The 12543-nt window shown below is 38.8% G+C and overlaps 1 protein-coding gene across 8 annotated transcripts in view; it reads left to right on the top strand.

Annotated features, from left to right (window-relative positions):
- rapgef2b (Rap guanine nucleotide exchange factor 2b) overlaps nt 1–12543 on the top strand; it is a 109911-nt gene that overhangs the window by 31581 nt on the left and 65787 nt on the right. For all 8 annotated transcript variants that reach the window (XM_084954569.1, XM_084954543.1, XM_084954532.1 and 5 more), the window contains exons 3-4: nt 929–985; nt 10433–10516. In XM_084954569.1, the coding sequence (XP_084810695.1) occupies nt 929–985; nt 10433–10516 (141 nt within the window). The remainder of the gene's footprint in view (nt 1–928; nt 986–10432; nt 10517–12543) is intronic.

Genomic DNA, 12543 nt, shown 5'->3' with positions numbered 1-12543 from the left:
TCCACTTGGACTATAAATCGTGCATAAGACATGCAACCACAGATCATGTTTGACACTGTTAAAAAAAATTAATAAATAAATGTGTAAAAGTACAACTGGGTAAAAATTGAGAAAAAGACTATTTAACCAGTGGTGCAGTGGGACCACATAGTCAATGTGTGCTTTATTTTAGAGGACATACCAATACATACTCACTCTGCTTTTGTTAAGTAAGAAAGTAAATCACTGCAGTGGCTTAGCTTAAACGTAGATGCTTAAAACTTACCTCTTTAGAAAGGAATCTTCCAGATGCAAATGTAAATATTTTACTGAATTAAGTTTAAAAGTAACAATTATGTAATTGGTGATCAATACGTTAAAATAGCATAAAGCATACCCAAATAAAAAAGGAGATTTTTAAAGCTTTAATTTTCAGCAAATTTAATGCCCTGACATAAACAAATGTTTCTCTGCAGTTTGAGGATAAAGCTCACCATATTTTATAAGGAATAAGGACTGTAGTCTTTATGTTGTAGATCTGCCTAGAAAAGAAGATTTGTCATACCAGTTATATACCAAGTGCAATTTAACCAAGAAAAATTAGAAAATAATGAGGCAAAAACAACTCACTTCACCGATCAGCAAAAGCCTCGATAGACCATAATGCACTGCAACAACCAGAACCATACGCTGTGAACCGGTTAACATGGACAACCTTGCAACTCTTTATAACTCCCAGCACTCTAAATTTTAATTATAATCAGCAGCAGGTATTCTGACTGTCAGTGACTGTTGCTAAAGGTGACTCTAGGATATGCAGAAATTTGCTAGTTATAGATTTATAATAACATAACATTTGATAACATTTGATCATAAATTCACTCAAACACAAATATGAGGCCTAACTGTGATTCTTTCTTCCCTCTGTTTCCTCTCTCTCTCTCTCCAGGATCATGTGTGAGACTGTGCGTTATGAGAGACATGAGGCCAATGAAGTGCTATACTAGTAAGTACTGTTTCTATCTGCTTTGTCCAGAGCCGCATGAACAAAGCAAAAAAACGATGGGTAGACAATGTAACAGTATTTTCAGTTCTTTGTAATCAAAGCACCCTTTGCTTCAGGATACAAATCGGTTATTGATGGGAAGAAACATGCTGACTGCATACAGAAGAGTAACCCCGGTGACTTAATAAAAATAAATGTCATTAAGGTGCAGAAGCAGTATGAGGCAGATCACTCTATAGCACAACTGAAGGATAGCAAACATAGAAATGATATCCAGTCATATTTCAGTGCGATTCAATAAGTGACTGATCTAAATTGTCAACGAAAGCTGGAATAGCTCTTTAAAGCATTTTCTTCAGTTTGGAGAGAGCCAGCAAGGCACTAGTGGTGATGCTTACATTCTTCCTCCTGTGAGCTATCTGTTTGGAGGGTTAATGTGATCAGAAAGCTGCATTGACAGCTTTCAGAGAGCACGTGTGTGTGTTGGATCCATTTTGAAAAAGCTGGCACAACTGTGGTAAGCACAAAACACACACAGTGTTTGACTGCTGTCACGTATCTAAGTCTTCCAAACACCCAGAGTGAGAATTAAGACAGTTAATTAACTCTGTCAGTGTCTCGGGGGGCTACAGAGGGGACAACATCCCTTTTCCTGCCTTCGTATCCCCCGTATGTGTGTGTGCGTGCGTGTGTGTGTATGTGTTTGTGTGTGTTGATGGATGGTGTGGAAGAGTCAACACCTCATTAGAAGCCCACTTGGCAGTGGGGGAGCTGATTGAACAATAGGAATGCAGACTAAATGGTGGCCACAGTACAGTCCAGCTTCAGCAACATTCCTTTAGGTGCCCCACACCACTTACTGTACACACACTCAGAAACACTAAGGCTACGTCCACACGTACCCGGGTATTTTTGAAAACGCAGATTTTTCTATGCGTTTGCACCTTTCGTCCACATGTAAACGGCGTTTTCGGTCACTGTAAACGGAGATTTTTAAAAACTCCGGCCAGGGTGGATATTTTTGAAAACTCCGTTTTTGCATTTACGTGTGGACGGGAAAAACGGAGAAAACGCAGCGTCAAAGGTGTGCGCCTTTTTTGACGTCACACTGTGCGCCACGTTATTGTTTCGGTGAAATGAATTTCTACAATACTATTACTGTTAATTGTACTCTCTGCAGTGTTTAAATGCTTACATATACACACACAGTTACTGTCCCTCCACACATACGACTGGGTTCTGCTTCTGTCCCCCATCCTTGTTTACTTTTTCCCACCGAGGCTTCTAGACTTCTGATTGGCCAACATTTTTACACGGTTAGGAAATATATCGCCACCTGTTGCTTTGGCATGTTCCTAGCAGCGTTTTCCTTCATTTCTGCCTTTACGTGTGGACGGGATTATTTTTTAAAACGAAAACGGAAAATCTCCGTTTTCAAAAATACCCGTGTACGTGTGGACGTGGGCTTTCCTCAAGGAAAAACGCAGCTGTCCCGTCGCAGTGTGGACACACGAAAACGGACAATTTATAAAACAATGATGCATTTTAGTCATGTGATGCAGTCATGTGACCAAATAAACAAAGATAGTGGAGGGCATTATACAGTAGTTGTTTTGTTTGCTCTCAATTTTGACAGTCCTATTAAAGATTAATATCAGTTTGTACATGCTCCAGATAGCTTTTCTTCAAATTCTTTAATTCTCACTCGCTCTTGCGCATGCGCAGGGCTGGAACGTAAGCGTTTTCATCCGTTTCAGTGTGGACGCACGACTCTGTGAAAACAACTGAAAACGCTAGTGTGGACGCGGAGCGTTTTCACATGAAAACACAGTTTTCAAATCTATCCGGGCTAGTGTGGACGTAGCCTAAAATACAGTTTTGAAAACTCATACATTTGAAAACGGTGCTTTCGCGTCGCAGTGTGGACGTGGTGGGCTTTCCTCAAGGAAAAACGCAGCTGTCCCGTCGCAGTGTGGACACACGAAAACGGACAATTTATAAAACAATGATGCATTTTAGTCATGTGATGCAGTCATGTGACCAAATAAACAAAGATAGCAGAGGGCATTATACAGCAGTTGTTTTGTTTGCTCTCAATTTTGACAGTCCTATTAAAGATTAATATCAGTCAGTACATGCTCCAGATAGCTTTTTCTTCAAATTCTTTAACTCTCAATCGCTTTTGCAACTTTGTACTTTTGTGTTACTTGCAGCAATAACGCCACCTCATTGTTAGTCCATTTAAAAAACTCGGTGCTTTTCCTCGACATTTTGCCGCGACGTTTCAAAGACCTGAAAAGTAAATAAACGGCAGACAGAAATGAGGCAGGTCGAATCGTCTTGCGTTTCACGCATGCGCAGCGCTGGAACGTTTTCGGCCGTTTCGATGTGGACGCACAACTCTGTGAAAACGACTGAAAACGATAGTGTAATGCGGAGCGTTTTTAGATGAAAACGCAACTTTCAAATATAGCTTTCAAGTATAATATATGTAACTTTATATTGACATAAGCAGTTAATTAGCTCGTTCACTTTTAACCTAAGTTGTTAAAATGTATTTTAATGTCATCATAGCCCCTTACAGTAACTGTTTGCAAAGTCATCATTAATAAATGTTAAACCTGACTGCTTTTTATTGCTTCAGAAAAACCAAATTATTATTATTACTAGTAATGTGTGGTTAACACATTCTCTGACTGGACTGACAGTATAGAGGTTGCAGTAGTGCTAATGCTATTTAAATAGCAATAATTGTCTAAAATAGTTTGAAGTGTTGCTGAAAATGAAATGTCTTGTACATTTTGATTCCTTACTTTTGTCTTTGTGTAGGCCTTTGCAGGTAACTGTACTGTTATGTGCTTTGTTGGTTGTGAGGCTATGTTAAAACTGTTAACATAAAACTGTTAACATAACATAAATCTGCGGTTGAGTATGAGTAGGCACTTTAAGTGGTGGTGGTGACATAAATTACAAAATTTGTGTCCTTATTTACTGAATGTGTTTACTTTCACTAGTGTGTTAGTACCAAGGCTACTTACCTACACTGGCAAAAAGATCGAGGTTTTGTTTAAAGTTTGCTCTTTGATTGAATCAACCCCGAATATCCATACCTGGCAAATTAAAAATAAAGGTCCACAAATCAGACCTCCTTATTTGATGCTTGAAAGCTGTGGATGAGGAAACTTCTGAAATAAACAACCACCAAATAAACACTGTGAAAGAATTTTAAAGTCTACTGAATGTTGTCAGATAGGACCTTTAAAGTACATTAATACAGTATTTTCTCACTGAACTGGGAAAGAAGCTCTTGAGCTGCTGTCTTTCTCTAGAGTTTCAGTGTTGTCAAACATCTTTATGAAAATGAAAACAATGGGGGAAAAAAATGTGGATAAAATTTCACATGAAACGGTCATTTTCAGCACTAGCTCCTTGGTGTGGTCACAAACAAAGCGGAGAGCATAACTGCTGGTAGTGTGCTAATTTACCCCTGAGCTAAAGCACAGAAACGCAGCATGCTATTTTGTTTTTGCCTCATTTGATTTGCACAACTGTGCACGCTTACGCCAATGTTTCTGGTTGCGTCTGTGTACAGCTGTGTGTTTGCATGTATTTGTATATGCGTGCCAAGCTGTATTAACCTATAAAAATGGTCAAGGCTCTCCCTTATAAGAGCTGTGTATTAAACAGCAGACGATCAGACTGAGCTTTCCCTGCAGGGTTTTAATCAGCCTGCTATACTGAAAACACAAGCTTTTACCAGTCTCTTCATCTCCTCATCTGTTTATAACAGTGGCAATAAATAGGCTGCAAAATGAGGGCTCTAAAAGTTAATGGGGGAATTAAATTTCGATAGTATCAATATTAAGTTGTATCCCAGAAAACCACATATAGTGTAAAGCATTACAATACTAAAGAAATTAGTTTAAAAAAAAATGTAAACCACATTTAAAGTTGGTCTACAGTGACAATTAATCGAATGTCAGAATAATTTCCAAGACATTTGAGAGACTTTATTTATTTATTTATTTATTTATATATTTTTTAGTTGGAGCTAAAGTTGACTGCTTCTGTCAAGGGAGTACATATTCAAAAGGACATTTTACATAGAACTGAATCCCAGCTGTCTATTTGTATATTTCTTTCTGTTCAGCAAACATGCAGTCCTGCTGAAGTGACCTTTGTAATGACTTCCACGCTTATAACTTTGCAGGCCCTGCATGGCTGTTGGCAGGCCTGCAGTAACGATTGGATGATAAGGGTGATAGTTTTAAAAAGTACTGCCTTGGGCTGCACACTCATAAAGACACATTCGGTATCACATGAAAACATCACATCCTGCATTCTGCAAGTCTGAACCTCTCTGGATTTACCATCCGAAGATTAAAGTGCTAAACCCTCGGTGGTGGCTGACCTGGCACATTGGCTGGTGAAGAGGGTTAGCATCATCTGGCTGGTCTTTAACCTCTTCCATGTCAGCTCTATAAATGAAACCCTTGACTTTTGACCCTCTGCTGAGTGAAAAATCCAACTGTATGCATTTGCAGGGCATTGTGCATTGCAGACCACAGGGAGCTATCTGCAGAGAGCATTGGTTGCCAGATAGAGGCAGTGACTAAAGAACAGCTGGTTTATGGGCTACTTTGGTTGTGCTGTTGTCGGTCCTTTAGCCACTGTGGAGAAGAGCAGAGTTATAACATGCAAAGAGCTGAAGTTCAGGGTTTTTTTTGGGGTTTTGTGTGTGTGTGTGTGTGTGTGTGTGTGTGTGTGTGTGTGTGTGTGTGTGAGAGATACCTCTCCTGTTACTAGTCATCACTGCTGTCACTCCCTTCCCTTCCCCAGGCAGCATTCGAGCAGTATAGTTGAGTTATTTGAGTTATGCGCTGGTAGGTTTTTTGGAGAACTGCAATGGTGAACATAGTCTTGGTTGAAATCTCCCCTCTGTAGGCAAATACCTACACAAATTAACACAACTACAGTACCATAAAAACGAGCATTATATTATTATATATATATATTTGAATCCATTAATGTGGTTTCACATTAACTTCTGATCCTGTGCAATTTCTGCATTTTGTTTTGTTTTTGGTTGGACAAATTAAAATTGCCTTGGCACTTTGAATGGACAGTAATTGTAAAAAAGCAGATAATGTTCGTCATAATGAACTGAGGACAGACTACTGAAAATAATTGTTGGCTTTTTCTTTTTTCTTTTTCTTTTTTAGTAAATCAATGAATTATTTTTTTTGTTTTAATTAGTGTTTTTAAAAATGATTTGCTGAAGCCACTTACTCATTTCTGTCGAGGAGAAAACATTATATTTTATCCAATACATTCTGACAATATTAAAGAAGAACACTTAACAGACTGTGATATTTTAACCCCTGGCTAAGGTTCAGAGGGAGCAGCTGTCGGAAAGTTGCCCTCACAGGCAGCTCCTGTTCCATGTGACAGTGTGAAGCTGCTTTCCTTCATAAACGGCGTCATGGGAAGGTAGATGAAGGAAAACTCTGGGAGAAAGAGCTGAAAAACTCATCACAGCCCAGCGACCAGTCAGCTTATATAATTATTCATTCCAGTAAATTCTGTTCAGCTTGTGTGGCAGTGACATGGAGACGTTAGTCATTTGCTAAGTATCTGGTAGAGCTGCTTTTTAATGACAGAAAAGTGACAGATGGATGTTTATTTTTAGAATAAGATTTTTTTTTTTTTTTTTTTTTTTTGTTATATCCTGTCTTGAAAGGAAATATTTTGGAGTTATGCAAAAAAAGTAGTTTGGTCAGAAGTTTTAAGCGCTGGACATTGACCAGTAGACTCTGTCGTCTCCTGACCTTTTTTCTTTTTTCTTTTTTAATTTTGTGTTTGTTGGACAGTTGAAAACTTTGAATGCTTTATTTCAAAATATCAACACAACATTGTGAGACTGCCAGTCTCCCGAGTCCATGGTGAAAGCAGCATGACAAGTTAAAATAGTCAGAGTTGCTTATATGTCCCTCAATGCGAGTGTAGAAACACTTCTAGTGTTTTGAAACTCCTGATTGTTTGTTTGTGTGTGTGTTGTAATAATATGTGCAATAATATATATAGAAAATTGGCCTTTTTTATGTATTTATTTTACAATATTCTGTTGCATAGAAAGACTTGCATTCGCAGTTAATTTAATGAAAGTCAAAAACTACACTTGCAGAAATGTAAAGACTTTTTTTTTTTGACAACTGTAATGTGTGTTATAAAGTCAGACCATCTAATAAAAGAAATGTACTGAAATGTTGGTGTGGACTTTGGGCTTAGTAACTCTTTTATAAAAAATCTGTAGCACACTAGGAAAACGGGAAAACCCCCAAACCATGATGTTCAGAACAGTTAAACCGTGAATTTTTGAGCCTGTAAAATATTTTTTCTAAGAGCCAACTATGATTCCCTTTACTATTTGCAAAAGGCAATTATTCTTGAATGAAACAGTTTGTAAAAGTCAAACCTAATTTTGTGAAAGTCTGTCATAAAATTTTGTCCCCATTTTACCCCTGATGCTGCCTCCATGGCGATCAACCAGATCCCCCACTGTTAAAGGTTTCCCTGTGAGGGTTTTGGTGGATGATGCTTAGCATTTGACTACCGCTCCCAGTACTCATGACCCAGTTCAGTCAAGCTGTCGCTCCACATAAGAGTCTTCTATCTCCTACTTTTTTGGTCTTGTATCTTCTCCTCCTACTCCTCAGCCATGTGAGGTGCTTCCCTCGCTTGCCTCCCTACATGCCGGCAATTAATAATTGAACATTTCATTTCGTGTCGTATCCAAATGCAAAGAAGAACCATATAAAGGACTGAACGAGTCTGCAGGGAACCAGATGGAGATCAGTGGAGAAAAGGGGGAAAAGAGAAGGGATGATTGTGGAGGGAGAATTTGCTGTGTGTCAGTAGGGTGTGCTGTCTGCAGCCTCATTAGTTGTGCAAGGAAAATGTGGAGAGGAGGAAGGAGGGGCAAGACTTTGTTCCCTTTGATTAAAAGAGGAAAAAACTCAGTCAGCACAGTGATGGTGGGTGTGGATATACGTTTCTGTGAAGAAGATGTATAATAAGGGCACCCATCTTTTACCTTTCTGTTAGTAAAAACCAGTCCCACTTTGCAGATGTGACTGGTTATTAATTTCCATTATCTTGCCAATTAAAACGTCTTACTTGAACCAGGTTTATGCTCAGAAATAATAACTCAAGCTGATGTCTTATTAACACCAGAGAAACTTCAAGTACAAGATTTGATTTCTGCAGATGTTCAGCTTCTTTGATGTTCAACCAGCTTTAAATTGTGTAATTAACAGATCAATTTGGAAACATTAACTAACATCCATCCATCTTCTTCCGCTTTATCCGGGGCGCGGGGGCAGCAGCCTACGCAGAGAAGCCAGACCTCTCCCCAGCCATCTCCTCCAGCTTATCCGGGAGAACACTAAGGCGTTCCCAGGCCAGCCGAGAGATATTAACTAACAAAGTAACCATAACTGCTATGGTGACATTAAGTTATGGTAGCATAAATTACAGCAGTTTACAAGTACTGGAATGTTTATTTTTGCCCATAACTGCTAGGACTTCATGATTCATGTCAGATTTCCCATACTGCTGAAGGTTGGTATCAGTGTTACATGTGATGGGAATATTTCCTTCTCTGGATTTTTGCTTCTTCTTTACTGTCAGAGGTGCGTTTCCCAACACATCTGATTGACAAGGCCGTCAGCGATGGCTTTTTTTTTTTTTTTAGGACTCACAAAGCAGTCAAAAATTTCACTGATCACTGTTGTAATTACCTGAAAAGTGCAGCACAGTGTCTCCAGTGTAATCTGTTTTGATATAAGCTTATACTTAACTAAATCCAGCAACACATAACTCACAATTTATGCTGGTACAGCAGCATTTTGCTTCCTTGTACTTTATCTCACCAGCACAGCAGTTATATATGTTGACTCACCTTGAAGCGCTCTGCATTGAATTGATTGCGTATAGACGAAAGCAAGCATTATTATTATTTATGATTATTGTTCTTTCTTTCTTTCTTTCTTTCTTTCTTTCTTTCTTTGTTTACATTCTCATCAGGTTAATATGTATGTCTCTTTGATAATCCTGCATGTACCACAGAATGAGGTTCATCCTTTTGAGATTATCTCAGCGCAATCCCTGCGGTATCTGTGAAGACCCAAGGATAAGCGAGATGATTACAGAGACAAAACAGATGAATTTTAAAATCTGAGGATATCCTTTCAACATTAGCAGCGTAGTTTATTAACACTGACGTACCGAATGTGATTTCTGAAAATTATATTTAGTGAGTTGTTTATCTGTAGGCAAATTCTCCTCAGTGGAGTCTTTTGATGTTCCTTAATAAGGCCTGTGGTTCACATGAACTGCCACACAATCCTTAAAGCTGAAAAAAAGTACACAGTCTTGATGTTTAGTATTGTTGTTTTTTTGTTTTTTGTTTTTTTTTTTACCTGTCATTTCTGGAAAATGACTTGACAATCAGCTGCATCATCCAGAGGTCAGTGTGAGTTTATTTCAGAGGCCCATTTTCCTGTTTGTGTGGGGACAGAAATGAGTCTTCAGTTCATTCAGTTCTCTCTCTCCCTTCCTTTCAGTTTCTCGCTTTTTTACATTTTTTGTAATTTTATTAATCATTTGGCGCAGCAAGCAGTCTTGCATCACTGATGCATTAAGACACAGTACCTGCACAGAAAATGGTGATAAGTAAACTGACACAGCAAATAATCTCCATCGATATATTGATTTGTACATAAACATTTTCAATTTACTGTCGTAGAGGGTAAAAGCAGGGAGTGTTCTGCCTTGTGGGCAATCACAAAGATAGCTGCAGACTCCACAGATGACTACTTGTTCTTATTATACTACTCTGTAGTCTACCTGGAGGATCTTTGTGCTTTTGGTGGCCTTGTAGCGTAGTTGTTGTGCATAAAAGTCTGCAGAGAGCCTTGTACACCCACTGATGATGAAATCCATGCCCCACGGTGACCCTTTCATGTAGTGGCATAGATTAAGCAGGGACCCCTTTTGGGAATTTCTGTCAAGAATTGTTTTTTCTTTTTATTATCCACAGCAACAAATCAAATGAAATATTTGACCTTACTTGCAAATCTGTTTTTAATAGCCAGAATAGCTGTGATGCATTAGGATGCCTGGCGGTGTCTTACGATGCCAGTAGGATGTTGATTTGCTAACCCTTTGGATCCTGTTTGTTTTACGCATCCTGCAAATAACAGATTGAGACCCAGAGCATTTGGGGTTTTTGTTTTTTTTTGTTTTTTCATCAGTTATAGGCTCATCTATCCAAATCTACAAAAATTCTCATTTTGTTCATCAACCTTAATTATATTTTTGGCTGCTTCGTGTCAAAATATCACCATTAATACATTCTGAACTAATGTATCTCTTTCTGTCTTTCAGCCCTGATGACATAGGAAGCTGCTGGTACATCCTGTTGTCTGGCTCAGTTTTCATCAAAGAATCCATGTTCCTGCCCAGAAGCAGGTAAGATCATCGGCCATTTTGAATGCTGTTTGAAGGCAGTAACATGCAAGCATCCGCTTCCCTTCCAAGCCAGTTTAAAATGAAGAGACAAATGTCTCTCTCACCAAGATTTGTTTCCTGTCTTATCAGCTTTTTGCTAACTTTTATTAAAATTGGCTTGTAAAAATGTTGCACAGCAGCAAATGTTTGCATGCAGTTATGCGATTTCACTAAAGAAAATTGTAACTTTATCATTGTTTCTTTGGTTTCAAAAACAGATTGTACTTATGTTTTTGTTATAACTATTTAATTTTATTTTATATCTTTTTTTTTTTTTAAATCAGTTATTTAATACAGATAGTCATTTTAACATTTACCTATGCAAATTGGTTAATTCTCATGTACAAGAATGTTGCTGGGACATCAACATGACTTCTCTGCAGTTCAAGAGAAATACATTAGGTCAGCGGTCCCCAACCTTTTTTGCGCCACGGACCGGTTTATGCCCGACAATATTTTCATGGACCGGCCTTTAAGGTGTCGCGGATAAATACAACAAAATAAAACTAGTACCGGTACTGAAAAAAAGAAGATTTATTCATAACACACGTGAAAAGACCCAGGAAAACCGAGTTAACGATAAAAACGATAACAAAATAACGCTGAAAACCGATAAAAACCCTGAAAACTATACATTTCACACCTGAGCCTCAACTCTCGCGGCCCGGTGCCAAACGACTCACGGACCGGTACCGGTCCGAGGCCCGGGGGTTGGGGACCGCTGCATTAGGTGACTAGGTCGAGAATAAAATACATGTCGTCATTACAAATTATAAACCGTTTTTATTAAAATACATTTTTACACGAAATTCTCAAACTATATCACCAACACTGCAAAAAGGTGAATGTACATCTGTCCATTCCTAATACACTTATTCAATTAAGGGTTACATAGAGGGGAAGCTAGAGCCTATCCCAGCTGTCATAGGGTAAAAAGCGGGATACATAGGCATGGTTTGAAGCTGTGTAAAACCACATTATAGTAGCTTACACTGTAACACTTGTACTTTGCAAGTAGAGACACCTTGACTAAATTGTATGAATTCCTCATCATAATTAAAAGATTAGCATAAGTCATGTCCTTTTAAAGCTTTTGACCTGTATCACAGTAGGTTCAATAACCTTGGGTAGAAAGCGTTATCGTCATCACCATTTTAGAATAGTTGAAAAGCTCAAGTAACACAAACCATTTCATTAGTCTTCTTCTTGGATAATTCCTGCTTTTTCTGATTTAACCATATTGCATAGTACTTTAGTTTTTGAGTGAGGCTTGAAAATAATTATTTATGGCACCTTCAGAGGACTTAAGACTCATGTTCCCCTCTCACAGCAGTGTTCACCACCTCTGAAGCCAAGACTCAAATGTTAAAAAGCTGCGATTTCACAAGTGGATCTGTTACATGAAATATCCCTGTAGGCGTCTTGAAAACAATGATCTTTTTATCCATTAGGCTTGCATAACACACCTACGGCCACTCTGATCTCGAGGCCGTCACTTTAGGCCGTGGAGCAGAACTGTTCCGGCTGTACAGCGGGAGTCCACTGAGGTCGTTCTTTGGGTTTGTACGAACGTGGGAGGCATTTAAAACGCAAGAGTTGATCGGAAATGTGCCAAAAAGCTAGCCCCCTCTTAAATATAACCTTTTCAGTTTTACGAAGGTGAAAATGTGTGTGTGTGTGTGTGTGTGATGCCGAAGGGGGATCTGAAGGTACTGGCAGATTAAAGTTAATGCTTGACCACAGTCACAGAGGAGAAGAAGGCCCTGAAAGTGTTTACTAAGCATATGTTGCAAAGGAGCTTGTGGAGGGTGGATCCGCTGTGCTGTGTGAGACTGTATGGGGTTGATAATTAGCTCAGATGTTCAGAATAAAGCCAACTGCTTTATTCAGGACTGTCACATTTATGTTTTCTGTGCTAAATTATGCATATGAAGCACCAACTGCACGTTGAGCGGTTTTAGTTTCTGCGAGAATGTGCTTCAGTGCCA

Source organism: Perissodus microlepis, chromosome 2, assembly GCF_051167445.1.
Source record: "Perissodus microlepis isolate ML-2025 ecotype Zambia chromosome 2, ASM5116744v1, whole genome shotgun sequence".
NCBI lineage: Eukaryota > Metazoa > Chordata > Actinopteri > Cichliformes > Cichlidae > Perissodus > Perissodus microlepis.
This window is presented reverse-complemented; position numbering and strand designations above follow the sequence as displayed.